We start from the raw sequence: 20,408 nt of genomic DNA, 5'->3' as shown, positions 1-20,408 counted from the left end.
GGTTGCGGCGGTGGAATTAGGTTTTTGGCTCCGTATCTAGTAGTTTGGGGGTACGTAGGTATATATAGGAGGAAGAAGTACGTCGGTGGAGCAACGTAGGCCCCACGAGGGTGGAGGGCGCGCCTGGAGGGGGCTAGGCGCCCCCCCCCCCTACCTCGTGCCTTCCTGGTTGATGTCTTAACGTAGGGTCCAAGTCCTCTGGATCACGTTCGTTCCGAAAATCACGTTCCCGAAGGTTTCATTCCGTTTGGACTCCGTTTGATATTCTTTTTCTGCAAAACTCTGAAATAGGCAAAAAACAGCAATTCTGGGCTGGGCCTCCGGTTAATAGGTTAGTCCCAAAAATATATAAAAGTGTATAATAAAGCCCAATAATGTCCAAAACAGAATATAATATAGCATGGAACAATCAAAAATTATAGATACGTTGGTGACGTATCAGGAATCGCCACCGATTACGATCGGATCGGGCCTAAAACCGATCAGGGAGAAACTGAAACTCCACCGGTCACCCACCAGATTGCGGTAGTCGTGGAGCAGGACGGCAAGTCTTCTTATATATCAAAGATGGACTATGTTCGGATCGCTGTTCATGAAGAGCCGGATACTCACCCGCGAAAGGATGCGACCAGCCCACCGAACATAGCATCGGACGGCGGTCCCAAACAATCAGAAGATATTCCGGAACCCGGACTATCAAGTCCGGAAGGTCGTCAGACTCCGGATAATCGGTCAGGTCAGGGTTCGGATTTAATTCCACCCTCCCACCCGGACATAGATGCTCTCATGAGCATAAAACAGCAGTCTCAGGAAAAGGTCCACCACTTCTGGGCCAGGTTCCTCCTTGTCAAGGACAAGGTAAAAGATTGCCATGACGAGGACGCAATATCAGCGTTCTGCAAAAATTGCGCGGACGAAGGAATCCTCAACGCCATCAATCGCCGCCGCATACTGAAATTCGCTGACTTAGCAACCATCGTACAAAAGTGCTGCGCGATGGAGAGCGCCTGGGAAACTCGGGCTGGGAACCGTCAGTTCCAACCCAACTCCCCCTACAGGCGAAAAGGGGGCACCCTCGTGGCACGCCCAGTCCAACAGTCAAAAAACACAAAGCCACTATACGGCACGACACCGTTCTGGAGTGGTGGCTCGATGGCCCATGCAAAATATATACAACAACAGACACCGTGGCAACCCACAGCCTTAGAGCATGTTGGATACTACGACAGGTAGCCAAGAGCGGCGAGGACATCCTTATCAAGGACGCCCCGGAACAGCACCCCCCAGAAGATGACGACTCAAGAGTATTGACAGTCTTTGAGACATTCGCTTCAAACAACAAGCACAAAAGGGCACTCCGCGAGCTCGACGAAGTCTGCCAAATAGCTGTAATAAACCCATGGAACGACACGGCAATAACATTCAACGCCGGTGACGAACCAAAATACAGAACAGTACGAGCGCCAGCCGCGTTAGTCCTCAGTCCCATCGTGGATGGGTTTCGACTCACCAAGGTCCTCATGGACGGCGGCAGCAGACTAAATCTCATTTATGAGGATACACTCCATAAAATGGAAATAGACAGGAACCGCATCAAGCAAAGTAACACAACCTTCCGGGGAATTATTCCTAGTCGGGAGGCGCGATGCGCGGGCAAAATCACACTTGACGTGGTATTCGGCACGCCGGAGAACTATCGGTCCGAAGAAATAACCTTCCAAGTGGCCCCTTTCAGCAGCGGATATCACGCCCTGTTGGGGCGGGATGATTTTACACGCTTCTAAGCTATACCTCACTACGGGTATATGAAGCTCAAAATGCCCGAACCAAATGGTATAATCACTCTCATAAGTGATCCGGACATAGCACTCCGCGCTGAAACAAAACCGCATCCCTGGCCCTGGAGGCGCTATCCGAAGCCCTCGCGGCCGAAGAATTAACCGCACTACGCTCCACAGTGGACAGGGACGATGTGATCCTCGACAAACGCTCCAAATCCACCTCATTCAAACCAGCAGAAGAAATAGTCAAATTTCAGGTCCACCCAACGGACCCCAAGAGGACAGCATCTATCGGAGCTCAACTGAACCCAACAGTTGACGCCGCACTACGAGAATTCCTGCGCGAAAACTGGAACATATTTGCCTGGCACCCTTCAGATATGCCAGGGATCCCACACAAGTTGGCCGAGCATAGCCTCAACATATTAAAGGGATTTAAACCAGTCAAGCAAACACTGCGGCGCTTTTCCAAACCCAAGCGACAAGCCATGGGGGAGGAGCTGGCCAAGCTCATAGAGGACGGATTCATTAGAGAAATCAAGCATCCGGACTGGCTGGCAAACCTGGTGATGGTACCAAAGAAGGATAAATCCTGGCGCCTATGTGTCGATTTCAAGGATCTCAACAACGCTTGCCCTAAGGATCCTTTTCCCCTTCCCCACATTGATCAAATCATCGATGCCACCGTAGGACACGACTCACTGTGTTTCCTTGATGCATATTCCGGATACCATCAAATCAAAATGAAGGAATCCGATCAAGCTGCAACAACATTTATTACCCCATACGGGCCATTCTGCTTCAACACTATGCCCTTCGGGCTCAGGAACGCCGGCGCGACATACCAACGCATGATTCAAACATGCCTGGAGAAACAGATCGGCAAAACGGTCGAAGCTTACGTCGATGATGTCGTCATCAAAACTAGGCATGTCGAAACACTAATAGACGATTTACGTCTTACGTTTGACAACCTCCGGGCATACGACATTAAGCTTAACCCGAAAAAGTGTGTCTTCGGCGTCCCCCCTGGAAAACTGCTAGGCTTCATCGTTTCCAATAAAGGAATCGAAGCAAATCCGGCTAAAATCCGAGCTCTGCCACAGTTGGCTACACCAACAGACCTTAAACAGGTCCAAAAGCTGGCGGGATGCGTGGCAGCACTAAGCCGCTTTATCTCCAGACTAGGAGAAAAGGCACTACCACTCTATCGCCTCTTACGGCACACTGATAACTTCGAATGGAAAGACGCGGCGACTGCCGGACTGGAGGAAATAAAGACCCTCTTAGCAAGCAATCCAATCCTGGCTGCACCGAACGCGGGTGAACCCATGTTGCTATACATATCGGCAACACATCAAGTAGTGAGCGTCGTGCTCGTCGTCGAACGAGAACAGGACGGACAAAAATTCCCACTTCAAAAACCAGTATACTACGTATCTACTGTCCTCACACCATGCAAATCTCAGTACCCCCACTACCAAAAGATAGCATACGCGGTTTTCATGGCATCCCGCAAGCTACGACACTACTTCAGGATTGCTCAATCACGGTGGCTTCTGAGGTCCCACTCAATGACATAATAAACAACCGCGATGCCATGGGACGTATCGCCAAATGGGCCATAGAGCTACTTCCATTCGACATAACATACAAGCCACGTCGAGCCATCAAATCTCAAGTACTGGCCGACTTTGCCGCCGAATGGACCGAGGCCGAACTCCCTAAAGAGTACGGCGCATACTCCAACTGGGTCATCTATTTTGATGGCTCCAAAATGTTGGCAGGACTAGGAGCGGGAGTCGTATTAACATCCCCCACTGGAGACGTCGTCCAGTATGTACTCCAGATATTATACACAGACTCCAACAACGCAGCCGAATACGAGGCCCTACTGCATGATCTTCGGATGGCCACATCCATGGGCATACAACGCCTGGAGGTGCGCGGGGACTCGAACCTCGCGATATCTCAGATAAACGGCGACTTTGACGCCAAAGATCCAAAGATGGCAGCTTATCGCAATGCCGTGTTAAAAATGTCGGCTCGGTTCGAAGGACTTGAATTTCATCACGTTGCCCGATAAAGCAATCAAGCAGCGGACGTCCTGGCTCACATTGGCGCTAAGCGCGACCCCGTCCCACCTAACATCTTCCTAGAAAGGCTCTTCAAGCCATCCGTGGTGTGGCAAGGGGATGGCGGCGACCACAGTTCAGATCCGAACACAACCTCAAATCCCGAACATACAGACAGTACCGGGGGCTCAGCCACCGAAATAACACCATCGGCCCATCTCATTATGGCAGTCATCGTCCCATGGACTGAACCCTTCTTGGCCTACATTAATAGGAAGGAGCTTCCCAACGACCAGAATGAGGCTCGCCGCATTGTCAGGCGTTCGAAGGCCTACAAGGTCCACGACGGAGAGCTCTACAAGAAAAGCACTACCGGAGTACTTCAAAGATGTATCTCCGAAGAAGAGGAGCGGCAGCTGTTAGCGGAAATTCCCACTGGCCTCGGCGGACACCACGCCGCAGCTCGGGCCCTCGTTAGCAAAGCCTTCCGCACTGGGTTTTATTGGCCGACTGCCCGAACGGACGCGCAGGACCTTGTCCAACGCTGCGTCGGATGCCAGCTCTTCGCCAACCAAAGCCACATGCCCCCAACTGCCTTGCAAACCATCCCTATTACTTGGCCTTTCGTGGTCTGGGGCCTAGACATGGTTGGACCCTTAAAGGGGGAAGCCATAAGAAAAAATATCTGCTGGTTATGGTGGACAAATTCACTAAGTGGATAGAGGCTAAACCGGTCAAAACGGCTGAGTCCGGCCCGCTGATTGACTTCATATCCGGTGTTGTGCACCGTTATGGTGTCCCACACAGCATCATCACCAACAACGGCTCTAATTTTACAGCCGACGAGGTAAAAACCTAGTGTACTAATCTGGGTATTAAACTCGATTACGCCTCCGTCTACCACCCACAAACCAACGGTCAAGTCGAACGAGCCAGCGGTCTTATTATGAGCGGCATCAAGCCCAGACTAGTGCAGTCTTTGAAAGAATCAAACAAGCACTGAGTCGAGGAGCTCGACTCCGTACTCTGGGGGCTGCGGACCACGCCCAGCCGTACTACCGGATACACACCTTTCTTCATGGTGTATGGCGCAGAGGCCGTATTGCCCTGCGATATTATTCACGACTCACCTCGAGTGCGTATGTATGAAGAGAGAGAAGCCGAGCTCGATCGGCAGGACAGCCTAGAAGCCCTCGAGGAGGAACGCGATGTCGCAAAAGCCCGTTCAGCATTCTACCAACAGCAGGCTCGAAGATACCAAAGCAGAGAAGTACGGGCCAAGACTTACAATGTTGGCGAACTCGTTCTACGCCTGCCGGAGAAGAAGAAGGACAAACTCAAGCCCAAATGGGAGGGTCCCTTCATAATTGACGAAGTTCTCACCGGAGGAGTGTACCGTCTTTGTGATGCATCAGACAATCGCCTCGAGTCGAACCCCTGGAACGCGGCCAGACTCCGAAGATTCTATGTCTAGCGTCGAACTCCCTGTTCGTCTCCTTCTCCCCTGTGGTTTCCATTATTTTTTCTCTCTTTTCCGATTACTTTTTTTTATTCTTCACTTTAAAGTTTTGGTACGGCTAGACCGCACACCGCTAACACATACATATTTCAAATATGTATGTCTATTATACCTGGGGGCTTCTTGGACAGAAGCTTTTTATCATTATTCTTCGAGCATCAAGCTCTTGACATATGAGTTCTTCCATATGTACCTTTTCTTCACCACTATATGCATCGATATGACTTATGTTTTGGCCAAGCTGGGTTGCCTGGCTCCTGTGCTTATGCCCTACGTTCCCGTTAGTTCGGCTAGGGCATAAAGGGAGCACCTCTGCGATTGTTACTGCCGGGTCATCCAGATGTGTACCTCAGACTGGGTGAAGCCGAAAGCTAGCGTTCTTAAGGGAATATTCGGTCGGTGAATTAAAGACATTTTTGCAATTACTCCACTGGTAACCCACAGAAGTTACATACAAGGTGATTTCTCCATCACAAATCGGACATGTACATTAATACATGCACACCCAGGGAAAGGAACCCTTAACGGAACTATTCTCTCTGGAAGATGTTTCTTACGATCTAAATGTAATATAACATAACTAGCAAAATACAACTTGTCTGTTCAAGCAACTATGACCCCTACGCCTAGCTTTCCAGGCATACCCCGGCCTATTCGGCCGTGAGGGTATTCGGAAACACTCTGCACCGTTGAGTCCGGAGGTCGAAGCGAAAAGGTCTACCATGACAAATGCTATACAATTCAGCGAGAATTACATAGGGCAAGGTAAGTACATAGTCACTTGGACTCAAACACTTCCCCCTCTATACCGTCCAACAGGCGGTCTAACTTACAATTCTTTTGGGAATATTTGGCGGCCACCTCTACTTGGTCATATACTAAACTAACGGGAATTTCTTCCCCATTTGACCCTAGCGGTCCAACCCGGGCCAGGTGATTCGGATCCAGCTTGGTATATCGCGTTTTAACCATAGCCCAGGCTTCTCGCGCACCCTCTCGGTAGGCCGATATCTTCCATAGTCGGATACGCCGCCGCGCTCCCTTGAACAGCTCTACAAGCTCCTCCATACTTCCTGGAGGGGAGTCGGACGGCCATAAGGCCTTAGCCACACTCCGCATGGCTAGCCGAGCATGCTCATGCACTTGTGATAGCCTCTGCAGCAGATCACTTGATGATCCGGACACCTCCTCTTCAGGACGGCCCGTCAGTACACCTGCAAACATGACTATATCAGTCCCATTCATCTCTGAGCTACTTCACAAATAGTTCGGACACATACTGAAGATACCGCCCCGCAGTTTTTTGTTCTCCTTCACGGAATCGGCTAGCTGGGCTCGAACATCTTTCAACTCTTTACCCAATGTAGTGTTGGAATCCTGTAGCTTGTTTTTATCGTCTCTAACGCGGGTCAGCACACGCTCGCCTGCGGCATGTTGCCTTTTGGCCTCTTTTTCTCCCTCTTGGGCGATCTTCAACCTCTCTTCAAGTTGATCAGACGACCCTATTACGCGATCAGCAGCGGCGTTAGCACAGTTGGTACACAATCATTGTTCCTCGGTGGAGGGGAACATTACCAGAAGTCGACTTCTTGACGTTTTCCAGTTCGGCGGTAGCAGCTTTTAGTGCGCCCGACACTGCTCAAGCTCTTGGGCTAGCAGGCCATTCTTCTCTGCGAGGACCTGATTGTTCAACAATCCTTAAATCAGTTGTGCCAACTGCTTTCAGTCTCGGGGGCTACAGGCATACGGCTATCTTTTTTGACAAAGAAAGCTTACCTGCACATCTGTCAGATATTGCCTTGTGGCTTTTCTAAGCCCGTCTCGAGCAGCCCGGATGTATGCGTCGCCCGAGCTAAAGGCATTGAATGCCTCGTCCGAGAACTTTGGGTCTCGTAAAACAGCCCTGCAGCGCCGATGTTTCATGGCGCTCTCTACCTCCGAGTTGGTGACAGACATATTGTCCGAACCCTCGGCCGAAGGGCAGTCCGGCTTTGTTCTTACATCGGCCCCCGTCTCCCCGACTGGACCTAAATCCCGGTTGTCGGGAGCACGACCGACCGGATCCCCGGACACAGTACGGCGAACCTTTTTCCTGTAATCAAACAGACGCACAGGTCACAGTTGGATGCGGCCACTGAAAAACATATTTATCCGTACCTCCTCGATGAAGGCCCGGTGGTGCCTTCACCGGCCCTCCTCTTCGAAGGCCTGCCCGGCGCAGGAACTGATCTCCTCGGAATCGTCGAACGCCTCCCCTGTGGAACGCACGACAATGCGGTGGGTGAGGCAGTGTAAGAGAACCCCTTCAGAGAAGGTGTTTCTTGATTACTTACCTGTGAAGCAGGAAGAAGGCCAGGGTAGTCGGCGGTGATGGCCACTTCGGTGCCATCATAGCTCGTCTGGTAAAACAACCCCTCCGCGAGCACCACGAATACATCCGGATCCTCTTCAAACCCGGGATCAAGCTCCCGGTTGTGGTTCTCTGGCTATGGGGCCGGACTATGAAGTCCCTCGGTGACCTTTCGCCAGTGCTGTCATAAGCAAACAAACTTGAAATTTACCAAAGGCAATTCGGAGATGGAAGGAGTAAAAACAGAGGGTTATACATAGAATACCCGTCTCTGAGTTTGATGCAAAGAAATTCCTCTTCCTCCCCTTTGAACAGCTCGGCTAATATCTTAGCCAAAGCGGCAGGGGTATCCGGACCTCTCCGGCCGCAGCGGGAGGCGTCATCCTCCCCATTGTAGTGCCACATTGGAAGCTCTCTGTATTGGAGCGGCTGAACCCCACGCGCTATGGAGATCGCCATAACCTCGACTACTGTGAGTCCGGATTGAACGAGCTCTTTTATCTTGCTCATCAGCTGACGAACCTCCGCTCCGTCGTCCTCTTCAAGGCTCCGGAGACGCCAACTATGACATTTCTTCAGCGGGACGCTCACAAATTCAGGAAGACCCTTTCGAACCGGGTCGGGAAGCGTGACGTCCTCAATATAGAACCATTCGGAGGGCCATTCGTCAGGTGCCTTCCTTGGTGTGCCGGACGGATATCCGGTATCGGCGACGCGCCATACTTCGGCTCCGCCCACTTCAAATATTGACCCTTCGTGATTACGCGGGACGAAACAGAACAACTTCCTCCACAACTCGAAATGAGCCTCGACGCCCAGGAATAGTTCGCATAAAGCGACGTAACCCGCAATGTGCAGAATGGAGGCGGGAGTGAAGTTGTGCAGCTGGATGCCATAGTACTCCAGAAGCCCTCGGAGGAACGGATGGATTGGAAATCCAACGCCTCTTAGCAGGTAGGGGACAAAACACACTCGCTCTCCCCTGGGCGGATTGGGGAAGTCCTCTGCCTGAGTCCCACCATTGAAGGAAGCTATCCCCGCTCGAACAGGGACTAGATCTGCAGGAGGGAGAAATCCCTACGTTTGCAACTTCGTCAATTGGCTATGAGACACCGAACACCTCTCCCACTCGCCTTTCTCTGGGATGGAACGAGCGGAGGAGCTGGGAACGCTTGCCATGCTGGAATGGTTTCTCCTAAGCAGTCTCCGGGGATTTCTTCTGCGTGGCACCGAATGGATCTGGGATCCGATCTCTTTAAATAGGCGCTCTTCCTTGCATGAGCGGGGTGTTATTTGCAAAAATACCCTGACCTTCCACATTCGCTCGACATGTGGAAGATGAAGATTATTTAACGCGCAGAAGCCAAGGAGGCGACATTGGATCAATGGCCGAATACATTACTTAGAGATCATTGAAGGAGGAACCCGCCTTGCAATGCCGAAGATAATATGTGTGCCGAACACCTCGCTATTGAAGACTGGTTCGGGGGTTACTGAGGGAGTCCTGGACTAAGGGGTCCTCGGGCGTCCGGCCTGTTATCCATGGGTCGGACTGATGGGCTGTGAAGACATGAAGGCCGAAGACTGTACCCGTGTCCGGATTGGACTCTACTTGGCGTGGAAGGCAAGCTTGGCGACCGAAGATTCCTTCTTATGTAACCGACTCCATGTAAACCCTAGATCCCCCCGGTGTCTATATAAACCGGAGGGATTAGTCCGGAAAGGACCGAGATACATTACCGTAGTCATACAGGCTAGACTTCTAGGGTTTAGCCATTACGATCTCGTGGTAGATCAACTCTTGTAACACTCATATTCATCAAGATCAATCAAGCAGGAAGTAGGGTATTACCTCCATAGAGAGGGCCCGAACCTGGGTAAACATCGTGTCCCCCGTCTCCTGTTACCATCGATCCTAGACGCACAGTTCGGGACCCCCTACCAGAGATCCGCCGGTTTTGACACCGACACCCCCCCTTTCCTTCCTCCCCCCTCTCTTCCCTTTCCCCCCTTTCGGTAATAAGGAAAGGGGGCTGAATTGGACTAGGGGCCCAAGTAGGATTCCTCCTACTTGGGGCGCCCCATGGCAGCTCCCCTCCCCCTCCCACCTATATATACATGGGGCGGGGGCGCCTAGAGCACACACCAACAATTGTTAGTCGTGTGCGGCGCCCCACTCCACAGTTTACGCCTCCGGTCATATTCTCGTAGTGCTTAGGCGAAGCCCTGCGCGGATCACTTCACCATCACCGTCACCACGCCGTCGTGCTAACGGAACTCATCTACTTCCTCGACACTTTGCTGGATCAAGAGTTCGAGGGACGTCATCGAGTTGTACGTGTGCATAACTCGGAGGCGCCGTACGTTCGGTGCTTGATCGGTCGAAACGAGAAGAAATTCAACTACATCAACCGCGTTGTCAAACGCTTCCGCTTTCGGTCTACGAGGGTACATGGACACACTCTCCCCCTCTCGTTGCTATGCATCTCCTAGATGGATCTTGCGTGAGCGTAGGAAATTTTTTGAAATTGCATGCTACGTTTCCCAACAGTGCGGACCTAGAGGTCGGCGGCTCAATCCCACCCCCGTGGATGCTAATGTTACTTTGAAGTACTCACCTCCCTCGAGAGGTGTTCCTCCACTCCAACCAGCCAAAATACCACGTGCGCGCGGTTCCTTGGTGCCCAGCACCATGCCAGTGGAGTGACGAACCAGCGGGAGTTGGTCGGCAGAATTGGGTAAAGAACATGGAATTTTTAGCTTTGGTCATTTTGCATAAACTACCCGAAGAAACAACTTTTAGAGACAAGTTAAACCCCGAACTTCTTTTTCTTTAACTAAAAAGATACACTTAAACCAATTAGTAGGCTAAAGTGTGCAATTTTTAAGTTAATAAACTAAAGTGTGCATCTGTGTGAGTTTATGTGTGCATCTGCGTGAGTTTATGGAACATGAAGTAACAAAGCATTTCACTCTTATTAGGGCTTGTATAATGCATGGTGTTTAGAGGAGGTAATAAATCAGTCTCCTCTTAAGAATCAATTGCTTATTTATTGAGGATAGACGTTTAATTAGACACTTATCCTGTAGAGATAAGCACCAACGCCTAAGAAAAAATTGGCTTATTTTACTGAGGATTATGCAAGGCTATGAAAGGTTATGGAAGGAGGAGGGACAGGGTCAAGTGGACAACGACTTGCTTTGGTCATTTGCAGAAACCACCCCCCTCAAAAACAACTTCCACGGATGTCGTCCTTCACATGCACACGTGTCCGACAAGAAATTACAGCAAAGACGGCTTTTTATCCCTGACCAAAGCCATACACTTAAACCAGTTGATAGACTGAACTGTGCGATTTTTTAGTTCATGAACTGAAGTGTTTATCCACCGTCAGTGTAGTTCATCCACCGTTAGTTTATGGGCTAATGAGGCATTGCACTGTTAGAGAGGGAGGAGGGACATATAGTCAAGCTGACAACGATTTCTAAAGCGCAAAAGGTCCAACTAAGTGACATAAGCTCGGCCAAGTGGCGGCAGCTCGAAACAACAGCCAGCAGAAAAAATCAACGCAAAATCGCGTCTTTTCGCAAACAAAAACCTCCCACACCGGCAAGAACCAGGGGATCGTCCCTCCCTCCCTCTCTCCCCACCCTCCTTTCCCACCCCAATCCAATCACGTCACACTCCATCTCCTCCGCCCCTCTTTCCAAGATTCTCCCCACCATCGCCAAAAAGATCGGCGGCGAGACGAGAGAGCGAAAGGCCGGCGAAAAGGGACCCTGCAAGGGGCAGCTCGGTGCCGTGAGCCGAGAGGAGAGGCCGGTCCACCGATTGATCGATTCCGTTTCCATATCGCTCCCCGGACCCCGAGATGGGATTTTGATGCCGGATTCTCCCCCGCTTTCTTTATCTCCAATTTTGTTCTTCTTCTTGCTATGTCCCTCGTGGGGTTTCCAGCTTCCAACTGGAACTTTTCGTCGTTATAGAGGCTTCGCTCCTGCTGTCCTTCCGCCCCTTCAATCTCGCACTCCAACCTCCGGTGGTCGGCTGTGTTCTTCCGATTTCAGAGCAGCTCGCCATTTTCGCCGGAGACTGCTGCTGCTGCTGTCGTCCGACATACTCTGTTCTTGATTCCAATTTCTTTTCCCGGCCGGGCGACAAAGTGGTTGTTCTTGGCATAATTCTAGCACAAATGGACGACGGGGTGGACCTCCCGAGCCAATTCCTCTTCCCCCACCCGGAGATGCCGGGCACGTTCGGCGACCTCCTGGGCGACGCCGCCGCCGCGACCTGCACCCACACGCACACCTGCAACCCTCCGGGCCCGTCGGCCGCCACGCACACGCACACCTGCCTGCACACCCACACCCACCAGCTCTTCGCCGCCGGCAGCGAGGACGACGACGCGGCGAGGCCCCGCCGGCCGCTGGGGAACCGGGAGGCCGTGCGCAAGTACCGGGAGAAGAAGAAGGCGCACGCCGCGTTCCTGGAGGAGGAGGTCAAGAAGCTCCGCGCCGCCAACCAGCAGCTCCAGCGCCGGCTGCAGGGCCACGCCACGCTCGAGGCCGAGGTGGCGCGGCTGAGGGGCCTCCTCTTCGACGTCCGGGCCAAGATCGACGCGGAGGCCGCCGGCGCCTTCCCGTTCCAGAAGCAGTGCAGCGTCGGCTCCGTGGTGTGCACGGACCCGACCCTCTGCTTCAACAATGGCAACTCTGAGGCCGGTGGTGCCTGTTGGGAGGGCAGCTCCGGGCCGGCGTCTGTGGATTGCAGGTTCGATGAAGATGGCAGTGGCAATGGCGGCGCGTCGCGGGAGATCGATGCTCCGGAACAACCGGTGCGCCCCATGGATGTCGTTGAGCTCTGCTTTCCTAGCTGAATCTATGAATGTGCTCAAGGATTGTTTGGGGTTTCGTTTTGGCAGTTGTTGCATGAGAGTTGTTTTACATTTTTGGTGAAAATATACTCTCATGGAATGAAAGGGCAATCAGTGAATATAACTGATATAATGTTCTTATGTTTTGATACTATGCTTATACTCATATAACAGCAATAGAAGGAGGTTACAGTTATACTCAGGAGGATGTGTTCTGGTACAAAATTGTAATGCCAACATGCGCTTCATCTCTGAATCTCTGGTTTGGATTCGTTAGTATTCATGCAATCGGATGGGACCATGATACTGATAAAAGAAATGCACCGTCTTCGGTTCTTTCTCGCTGTTCAATATCAATTTCTTAGTTGACTTGAGCATCGATTCAGAAAAGTTGTTCCACACATAACAAGATAAGCCTCAAGCAAAACGGAATGCTGTTTTGGTACATTGTCTGCTTTCGTATCTCCTGGTGCAGATAGAGATAATGATCTAACCAATGGGATTAAGAATGCTCAGTACAAGTACGCAAATGCCGGGCTTAATATTTTGTGGTGTAGAATTCAAGAGGCGCACTTTTCAAGCTCTCCCTTTTCTTTTTCTTGTTGGGAAATATAACAACGGAATAGCATCTGAATCTTTCTAGCTTCACTAGTACCACATGCTATTATTCTTTCCGACGGCGATGTACTGGATCATCTGGGAGAGGCGGCATTCAGGTTAGTATGCAGACAATCAGACGGGGCCATGGTACTGATAAAATGCACTGTCTCTGGTTCATTTTCCCTTCTTCTTTTTTGAAAGAAAAGAGAGCTCCCAGCATTTTCTGTGAATGAGAGCTGATAATGATGCAGAAATGTTTTGCACTTGACATGGCTATGATCAGTGCACTATCTGCTTGTTGTTCAATGCTGTGTGCACCAATTGATGCCACTAAGAATGTTCGATGCACATCGGGTTTGTAATTTTGTAGAGTAGGATTCAAGAGGCAAACTTTTGAACCAAATTATCTGAAGCTTTCTACCTTTATCAGTTATCGCACATTCTATTCTGTTCCGTTCCGACGGTGACGCAGTGGATCATCTGGGAGAGGCGCCATCCAGGTTTACTCTGTCTGATCAAGTTGGCCATGGCAGATTCCTGGTGGATTACAAACCAAGCACAGGGAATGTACTTTGATCCGACGTGTTGCCCTGTCACAAGTCCACATGTACCCTTTTGAAAAAGCAAGGATGCATGGCCGTCAATCAGGGTTTGAAGTTGGTATCCACTGTTGCAATGCCAAGACCAAGGACAGCTGCTAATCTTGGCGGCATGCATCACCATCTACAGCAGCATCTGCCATTATTTTTCCCTGAGAGCGAAGTCTGAATTGAGCTGAACACTTGTTCTTTCGCATTAAGCTAATGTAATGATATTCGTTCATCATTGACAGCCCCGGAACCTGTAGGCTGATCATTGGCTGGCCACTCCCTTTCATCTCGACAAGTATATTGATATTTGCTCTTGTCGCGAGTCCTCTCGTTTTTCAATTGCGACTTAGATTTCGTTCGTGTACGCTACATGTTTATAAACAAAAAAGATGCCCCATGCCGTTTTCAGCTCCATCCGTGGGTTGTTATGTTAATCTTTCGCTGGCGGGGGGTCTACGGATTATCTAGGCAGTTGGCAATCCTGACGTTCGTCTGCACGAACTGCGCACGTCTCCGCTGATGGCGACGGTATTTTCTCATTCTACGTACATCTCACCACAATGAGGTGAAGGCACGTGAAATTTCATTGGGCACCTTTGGAATGCCACTGTGATACTAACTTGGCAGAACAATCAACTCCTAATAGAGATCTTGTAAAATCTCCACATTCCAAACCAGGCTTCCAAAAGTTGGTTAATCTGCTGAGCACAAGGAAATTATTTGCTCACATGTAAAGCGACTTCATCTTCACACACACGAACGACTTGGTGTTTGCATAGGGAAGAACCCAGTACGGCAGAGAAGCGTCAGCGCACCAACCAGCCGATTTAATTTGAAGAAACTTTTGGGAAGCAAAGCGCCCAGCAGCAGCATGGATCAACACTGGCCGCACGCATCAACATCACACGAGCAGGGCTATCAGGGGTTGAAACGTGCACAAGGCACAAGATGTATCCCAACGAAGGTTCCAAAGTACCAAAAACATGAAATAGTTCTTGGTTGTTTTACTCATTTCCTTGGGAAAATAATAATTCGCTACAATCAGGCGGAGGGAATTGTCAGTAGTTAAGACTCGGGACTATTCACATTAATGAGTAACCATCACAGGTCTTGTCGCGTTAGTTCAAAAGTCGCTCGTGCGTTTCAAAATGAAGGACGGGATCGGAGAAAGACCTCTTTATGCAAAGTCCTGGAGAACCGAGTTCGCGGTCACGGTAGGAAGCGATCTCTATCTACATCATTTCATATGCTGCGCTCTCCAGTCAACAGCAAAATCTGTGCCATCGTCTTCGTCGTCGCTCGATGAGTCGCTGGCGCTGGAATCCGTGTCCATGCCGACGGGTTTGCTGTTCGCTTTAGCAGTCCGTGCGGCTTTTGACTCGGTGAGCTGTTTCTTCAGCATATCTACTCGCTGCCTGTACTCCCTGTGTACAGATAAATAAATGAATAATGAGTTGACAACAGAAAATAAATAACTTCACTTTGCAGAAAGCCTATAAGCCAATAAGCTGAAAATAAATGAATGATGGATACATGAACAGAACAAGATGTAGAAAGGAACATACTCTTGCTCTAAGGTCAAGTACTCTTCCCTCTCGGCAGCAGCATCAATCTACAAGGCACACGCACAAAATTCGCTAATATCAGCAGTGCACAACAATACGTGCAAGGTAACAATGTAGAGAGGTTAGCCTAACCTCCTCTTCTTCGAGGCGGTCATCAACTTCCTGGAGGTCTTCCTGAATTTCCTTTTCAAATTCTTTGTATGCGTCGCTGCGCGGGAGTTTAACATGTTTCAGATGAGAATATCAGGCACAGAAAAACTTAAGTCCAACTGAATACAGATCTTACGTAAAGATCCAAAGAAGCAATTTTTGTTACACACACAGGGGAAAATGCATGGAAACAACAGAGGAAATGAAGAATTGCACAGACAAGACAACGCAAAAAACTATGGAAGCATAAAAGCATTTATTTTTTAGCAAAAAGGCAGGAGTGCTACCCATCCATCCATTCAAGAACAGAAGAGTTTATGGTACAGAAGCTTTCCAACAGCAAGCACAAGAGCAGAAAACAATGATTATTGACCCTTCCAGACTCTGCAGTTTTGTAACTTGACAGCACTTGTGCAAAAATGCAACATGGTTGTAGAAGTAACATGGCTTATTTAGGAAATTATCCTCATTATTCTGTAACAGTAGAGTGAAGCTAGCTAAGGTCATAAAAGGCTCCTTACACATCCAAACAAAAGCCTATAAGGGTATGTTTGGATGGTGGCCAATACTCATGCTACCAATTTTTTAGTCCTGACTAAAAATTTGGTTTTGGTTTGGTTGGTTACCATTGTTTTGGCATGTCAATCTCCCTTTGTCTAATCTAGTTCATTTTTCTTGCCAATGTCGGCCGTCTCATTGGCAACCAAAAGCGCAACCAAAATTTTGGCTAGCCAAATATTTGGTAGGGCTAGCTTGGACTAGAACCATACCTTAAATCCTAACAAAATTTCATTATGTCAGATTAATTATTGTGGAAACAAAAAGGACTGCAAGAATAGCAATTCTTTAGTGAAGAAACCTTACTTGATGTCAACTTTTGGAGGTTGAATACCACGTGCACGGAGATCCGCATCTTTGTTATCGAAGAATCCTTCGGGCAGAGCTTTTACTTGAGCAGTTTCCAGATTATTCGCCGCTTGAGACGATGCACTGGTTTCGCTGGGCTGTGTGTTACTGCTATCGAAGAAGCCATCTGGGACACCTTTCACCTGCACGGGATTGGGGTTGGTGGTATTTCCCGAAGTCCTATTGGGCTCCTTTGGAGCTGGAGCAGGAGTTGGAACTTCATCTTCATCTTCTTCTGTATAATCAAAAAAATTCCCTGGAAGAATTCCTTTCACGTCGGTACTGCCTTTACTCCCTTTATTTGGAGCTTGGTCCATCCTGACAGATGGTTTATCTGCACTTGCTTCTTTGGTTGCTGGTTGAGCATTAGCCACTTGATGACGTACAGGCCTTCCCTCAGAACCAGTACCTACCCATCAAAGTTGTTATATTAAGGCACTCAAGTCAACAAGACCTTCAGGTACATCACAACTGCTAAATGCACATTGCAGCTGCTACTACAACATAATGCTGCTAGCAGGAATCTTCACAGAAAATACACAAAATGTTCACTATAGATGGAAGCTCTAGTGCTCTACAGAAAATAGAACAATATTGATAGTACTTACTATCCAGAAATTAGGATGTGTTCATGCAGCTTTACTAGTTCTAACGTCATTTCTTGCTTAAATGATACTCCCTCCGTCCCAAAATAAGTGTCTTAACTTTATTACTAAAGTCAGTAGAAAGTTGAGACACTTATTTTGGGACGGAGGGAATAGCAATTTTGTAAGATAAACAGTTATTAGGTATAGCCAGGAGGAATGTAAACTGTCATGTATGAAGGCTTTGACTGGATGGCCTCCATCCGTAAGCTTTTCCTTGCTTGTATGATAAAGGTTGCGGTGCAAAGTGAGGTTTTTTAGCACAAAAGCATACCTTGCTAAGCAAGGTTAGATGGGTAATTGCTTGGTCTAGCAGGAACCAAATGTGCTCTATTATTACTGCTCTGTACAACATGCTATCTGACTATTTTGGTGAGGATAGAATCAATGGCAAGCATAACAGACAACCAGTGGAAACCCAAAACAGGAAATTAGATGTGAGCAATTCCTTAGCCATGATACTGATAATTTACCTAGACTTACCAAACAAAGCAAGATGACACAGAGCAGAATACAATCAAACAAATGTATAGACAAGGCTGACCAAGTTCAGTTTATACTATGATCTTTAGCTTGCGAGGAGGGGGGGAGGATGTTTTGGCATTCTCACCATCACTTTGCCTTTTCGTTCCCTGATTGTCAAAAAAATTGGCAGGCATCGGAGAGGATTTTGCTTTCTGAGGCTCAGCTGGTCGTTCATGACTGACATTATTGCCACGAGGAGCTGCAGCTGGTGTAACTTTAGCGGCTGCGACAGCTTTTGCCTGTACCATAAATCGCCAAAATTAACACAGCTCACAAAGAATGTACACAGGCACCTTTGCAGCAAATATACTTCAGTCAGATTGGTACAATACATAAATGAGATGAATCTTTTCATCGGGAAAAAAGCATGCAGCTTAACAGTGAGCAGAAAAACTATACTTGAAATGAACAGAAAAAATGAAACACCCTGGTTATCAACAAACCACGAAAAATGGGTTATTATTGATACCCAACATGTTTGCATTGAAGTAAACCTTAGTGGTTGTCCAATTTGCTACAGGGTCATATACTCATATCTAGAATAACTACCAAACAACATGACAGCATACCCAGTAAAGCTGGAGACTGAGCGCTAACACTTTGAATTTCCATATGAAAACAGACCTAGACCGGCATAGAAATCCCCACATTCACGTTTCTGTCATACATACAGTTGTCCTTACTCAGTAAACACTAACATGGCTTAATTACTCTGCTTACCTCATGATGTTTCCGTGAAACCTGGTGCGCAGGCCAAAGTGCTTCGGATTTCAACGTAACGTTGCAGACTCTACAGATGGGCTGATCATATTCATTATACCTGCAGAAGATAATGCAACTGGCTATTAGATGATGTTATTGCTTGATTATCTTACAGATGAGCCGATCACCCTCAACTGGTTTAAGATTCGCATCAATGGGATTTAGCTAAGCAAATATAAGCAATGCATAAGGGGGCTAGATTGACACGAGACTATGCAAGGTTCGAACCCCGAGATGAAATCGGAAGGCAACTGTAAATCCGCACTACCATGGAATCAAACTTCAACACTGCGATGTCCCACCCTCTGCTCGAGAGCAAGCACAGTGGCGAACTCGGTCTCACAGTGCGCACAGCAGCAGCACCAAACACCCAGTAATTTTAGGCCTACGCATCAAACCCCTGACGCCCGCGCCGGCTGCCCGTCCCCATCTTGCTAGGGTTACATCAGGCGAACGCGCGCCCCGGCCCAAACAATCGCGGCCGTGGAAACCGGGTAGGCGGAAGGATCCGGGTTCCGGAGACAGTACTCTAGCAGGGAGGGAAAGGGAGGGGGGCGGAGGAGACCTGACGAGCGAGGGGTCGATGCGCTTCTCCTGCTTCTCCTTGGCCTCGCGGAGCTTGGCGCGGAACAGGGCCTTCCTCTGATCCATGCGCGCCGCCGGCGAGGTAGGACCGGGAATCCAGACGCCGAGGCTGTGGCGGCTGCGCCTCGCCTCTCTTCCTTCGAGAACCTTCTTTAGCTTTCGCGACGGGGGGCGGCGTCGAGGTCCAAGGAGAGGAGGGAGACGACGAGGCAGCGCGGCGTCTGCTCCGATGGCAAATGGGCCCGAGGGGCCGAACTTGAGCCGCACAAATGGGTAAAGCGATTGACGGACGGGCAGGCCGAGTGGACCGCACACCGCAGAAAAGCCCGGAGAGTTTGGCCTGCGCCACTGGCTGGACACGTTCCACGAAAAAAACTGGACGGCGCCATCCGGGAAATAAACTTCCCCTCAAAACAAAATCCGGGAAATAAACTTGAGATCACTCTAAAAAAAGCTTGAGATCAACATCTGGCCATCCTGTTTGAAGCTTTGTTTCCAAGGTCGTTGCCTGGTTAGCCTCTGCAACATTGTGCACAAGCTTGTTTCCAAGGTCATTGCCAATAGGTTAAAGTTCATCACACGAGAGATCATATCAGATAATCAGAGTGCATTCCTATTAGTGAGGCTTATCTCAGATGACATCGTGCTCACTTACGAGATGTCCCATTTCCTAAAACAGAAGAGCTCCGGTGGTGCGTGTTTTGCAGCCCTCACGTTTGACATAACCAAAACTTACAAGTCACGACTACGTCGAGTGGAGTTTTTTGGAGAGGATTTTGTTGCGGTTGGGGTTCCGGAGTAATTAGTGAACTTGACCTCCAAATGCATCAGATGTGTGACGCATAAGTTCAAAGTGTACACATCATACACGGAGACAGTGGTCTCATGCCAGGGTCTTGGTCAAGGGGATCCCATATCCTCGTACATGTTCCTGTTGTGTGCGGGGAGAGGTTATGTGTGTTACTTCATCGGGTGGAGGTTGCAGGACGATTGCGTGGGATTCAAATCACGCCTATGGCCCCTATGGTAACCCACCTCTCGTTCGCGATAACTCACTCCACCTACTTGAAGCTACAAAGAATGGGGCAACAGAGATCAATGAAAATTTACAAGTAAATGAGGCAGGTTCTGGGCAAGTGGCAAAACAAGATAAATCCTCCATTCTTTTCAGCGGGAACATATCGAATGATAACAAGCAGTCTGCGGGTGCTCGGTTTACAGCAGTAAAATTCAAAGGTAAGAACAATGTTTTGGAATACCATAAGGAACTGTTATGGGCTCGGATACTAGGGTGGATTGAACATTTTCTCGCGATGAAAGGAAGGAGCTTCTTATTAAGGCGGTTGCACAAGCAATTCCCACCTACGCGATGGGCTGTTTTGATCTCACAAAGAGTCTGTGTGACGAGCTTTGGCAACATGATTTGTCGTTATTGGTGGTCACAATAGGATAAGGAGCATAAAATGCATTGAATGGGGTGGG

At 49.1% G+C, this 20,408-nt stretch overlaps 2 protein-coding genes across 2 annotated transcripts; one reads left to right on the top strand and one right to left on the bottom strand.

Moving 5' to 3' along the window:
• Window positions 1-11,351: 11,351 nt before the first annotated feature.
• LOC123171659 (basic leucine zipper 23) lies at window positions 11,352-13,039 on the top strand. The gene has a single exon (XM_044589049.1). The coding sequence runs from the start codon at window positions 11,919-11,921 to the stop codon at window positions 12,600-12,602; it is 684 nt and encodes a 227-aa protein (XP_044444984.1). The 5' UTR covers window positions 11,352-11,918; the 3' UTR covers window positions 12,603-13,039.
• Window positions 13,040-14,754: 1,715 nt separating this feature from the next.
• Window positions 14,755-19,182, bottom strand: LOC123182464 (protein ABA AND ROS SENSITIVE 1). The gene is made up of 7 exons (XM_044595034.1): window positions 18,907-19,182; window positions 18,300-18,399; window positions 17,665-17,818; window positions 16,369-16,819; window positions 15,487-15,562; window positions 15,355-15,401; window positions 14,755-15,213 (listed from the first exon to the last, which is right to left on the bottom strand). Exons 1-7 carry the CDS (start codon window positions 18,990-18,992, stop codon window positions 15,027-15,029), a joined length of 1,101 nt encoding a protein of 366 aa, XP_044450969.1. The 5' UTR covers window positions 18,993-19,182; the 3' UTR covers window positions 14,755-15,026.
• Window positions 19,183-20,408: the final 1,226 nt, after the last annotated feature.

The sequence above is a fragment of the Triticum aestivum genome, chromosome 1D, assembly GCF_018294505.1.
Source record: "Triticum aestivum cultivar Chinese Spring chromosome 1D, IWGSC CS RefSeq v2.1, whole genome shotgun sequence".
Taxonomy (NCBI): domain Eukaryota; kingdom Viridiplantae; phylum Streptophyta; class Magnoliopsida; order Poales; family Poaceae; genus Triticum; species Triticum aestivum.
Note: the sequence above shows the minus strand (reverse complement) of the source record. Positions and strands in the feature narration are given on the sequence as shown.

Excerpts from the sequence above, each read along its gene's own strand:
- LOC123182464 (XM_044595034.1), bottom strand. The coding sequence starts at position 18,992 with ATGGATCAGAGGAAGGCCCTGTTCCGCGCCAAGCTCCGCGAGGCCAAG. Across the intron at positions 18,400-18,906 it reads ATCGACCCCTCGCTCGTCAG|GTATAATGAATATGATCAGC; the intron begins GTCTCCTCCGCC and ends TATCTTCTGCAG. Across the intron at positions 17,819-18,299 it reads TTTCACGGAAACATCATGAG|GCAAAAGCTGTCGCAGCCGC; the intron begins GTAAGCAGAGTA and ends TTTATGGTACAG.
- LOC123171659 (XM_044589049.1), top strand. The coding sequence starts at position 11,919 with ATGGACGACGGGGTGGACCTCCCGAGCCAATTCCTCTTCCCCCACCCG.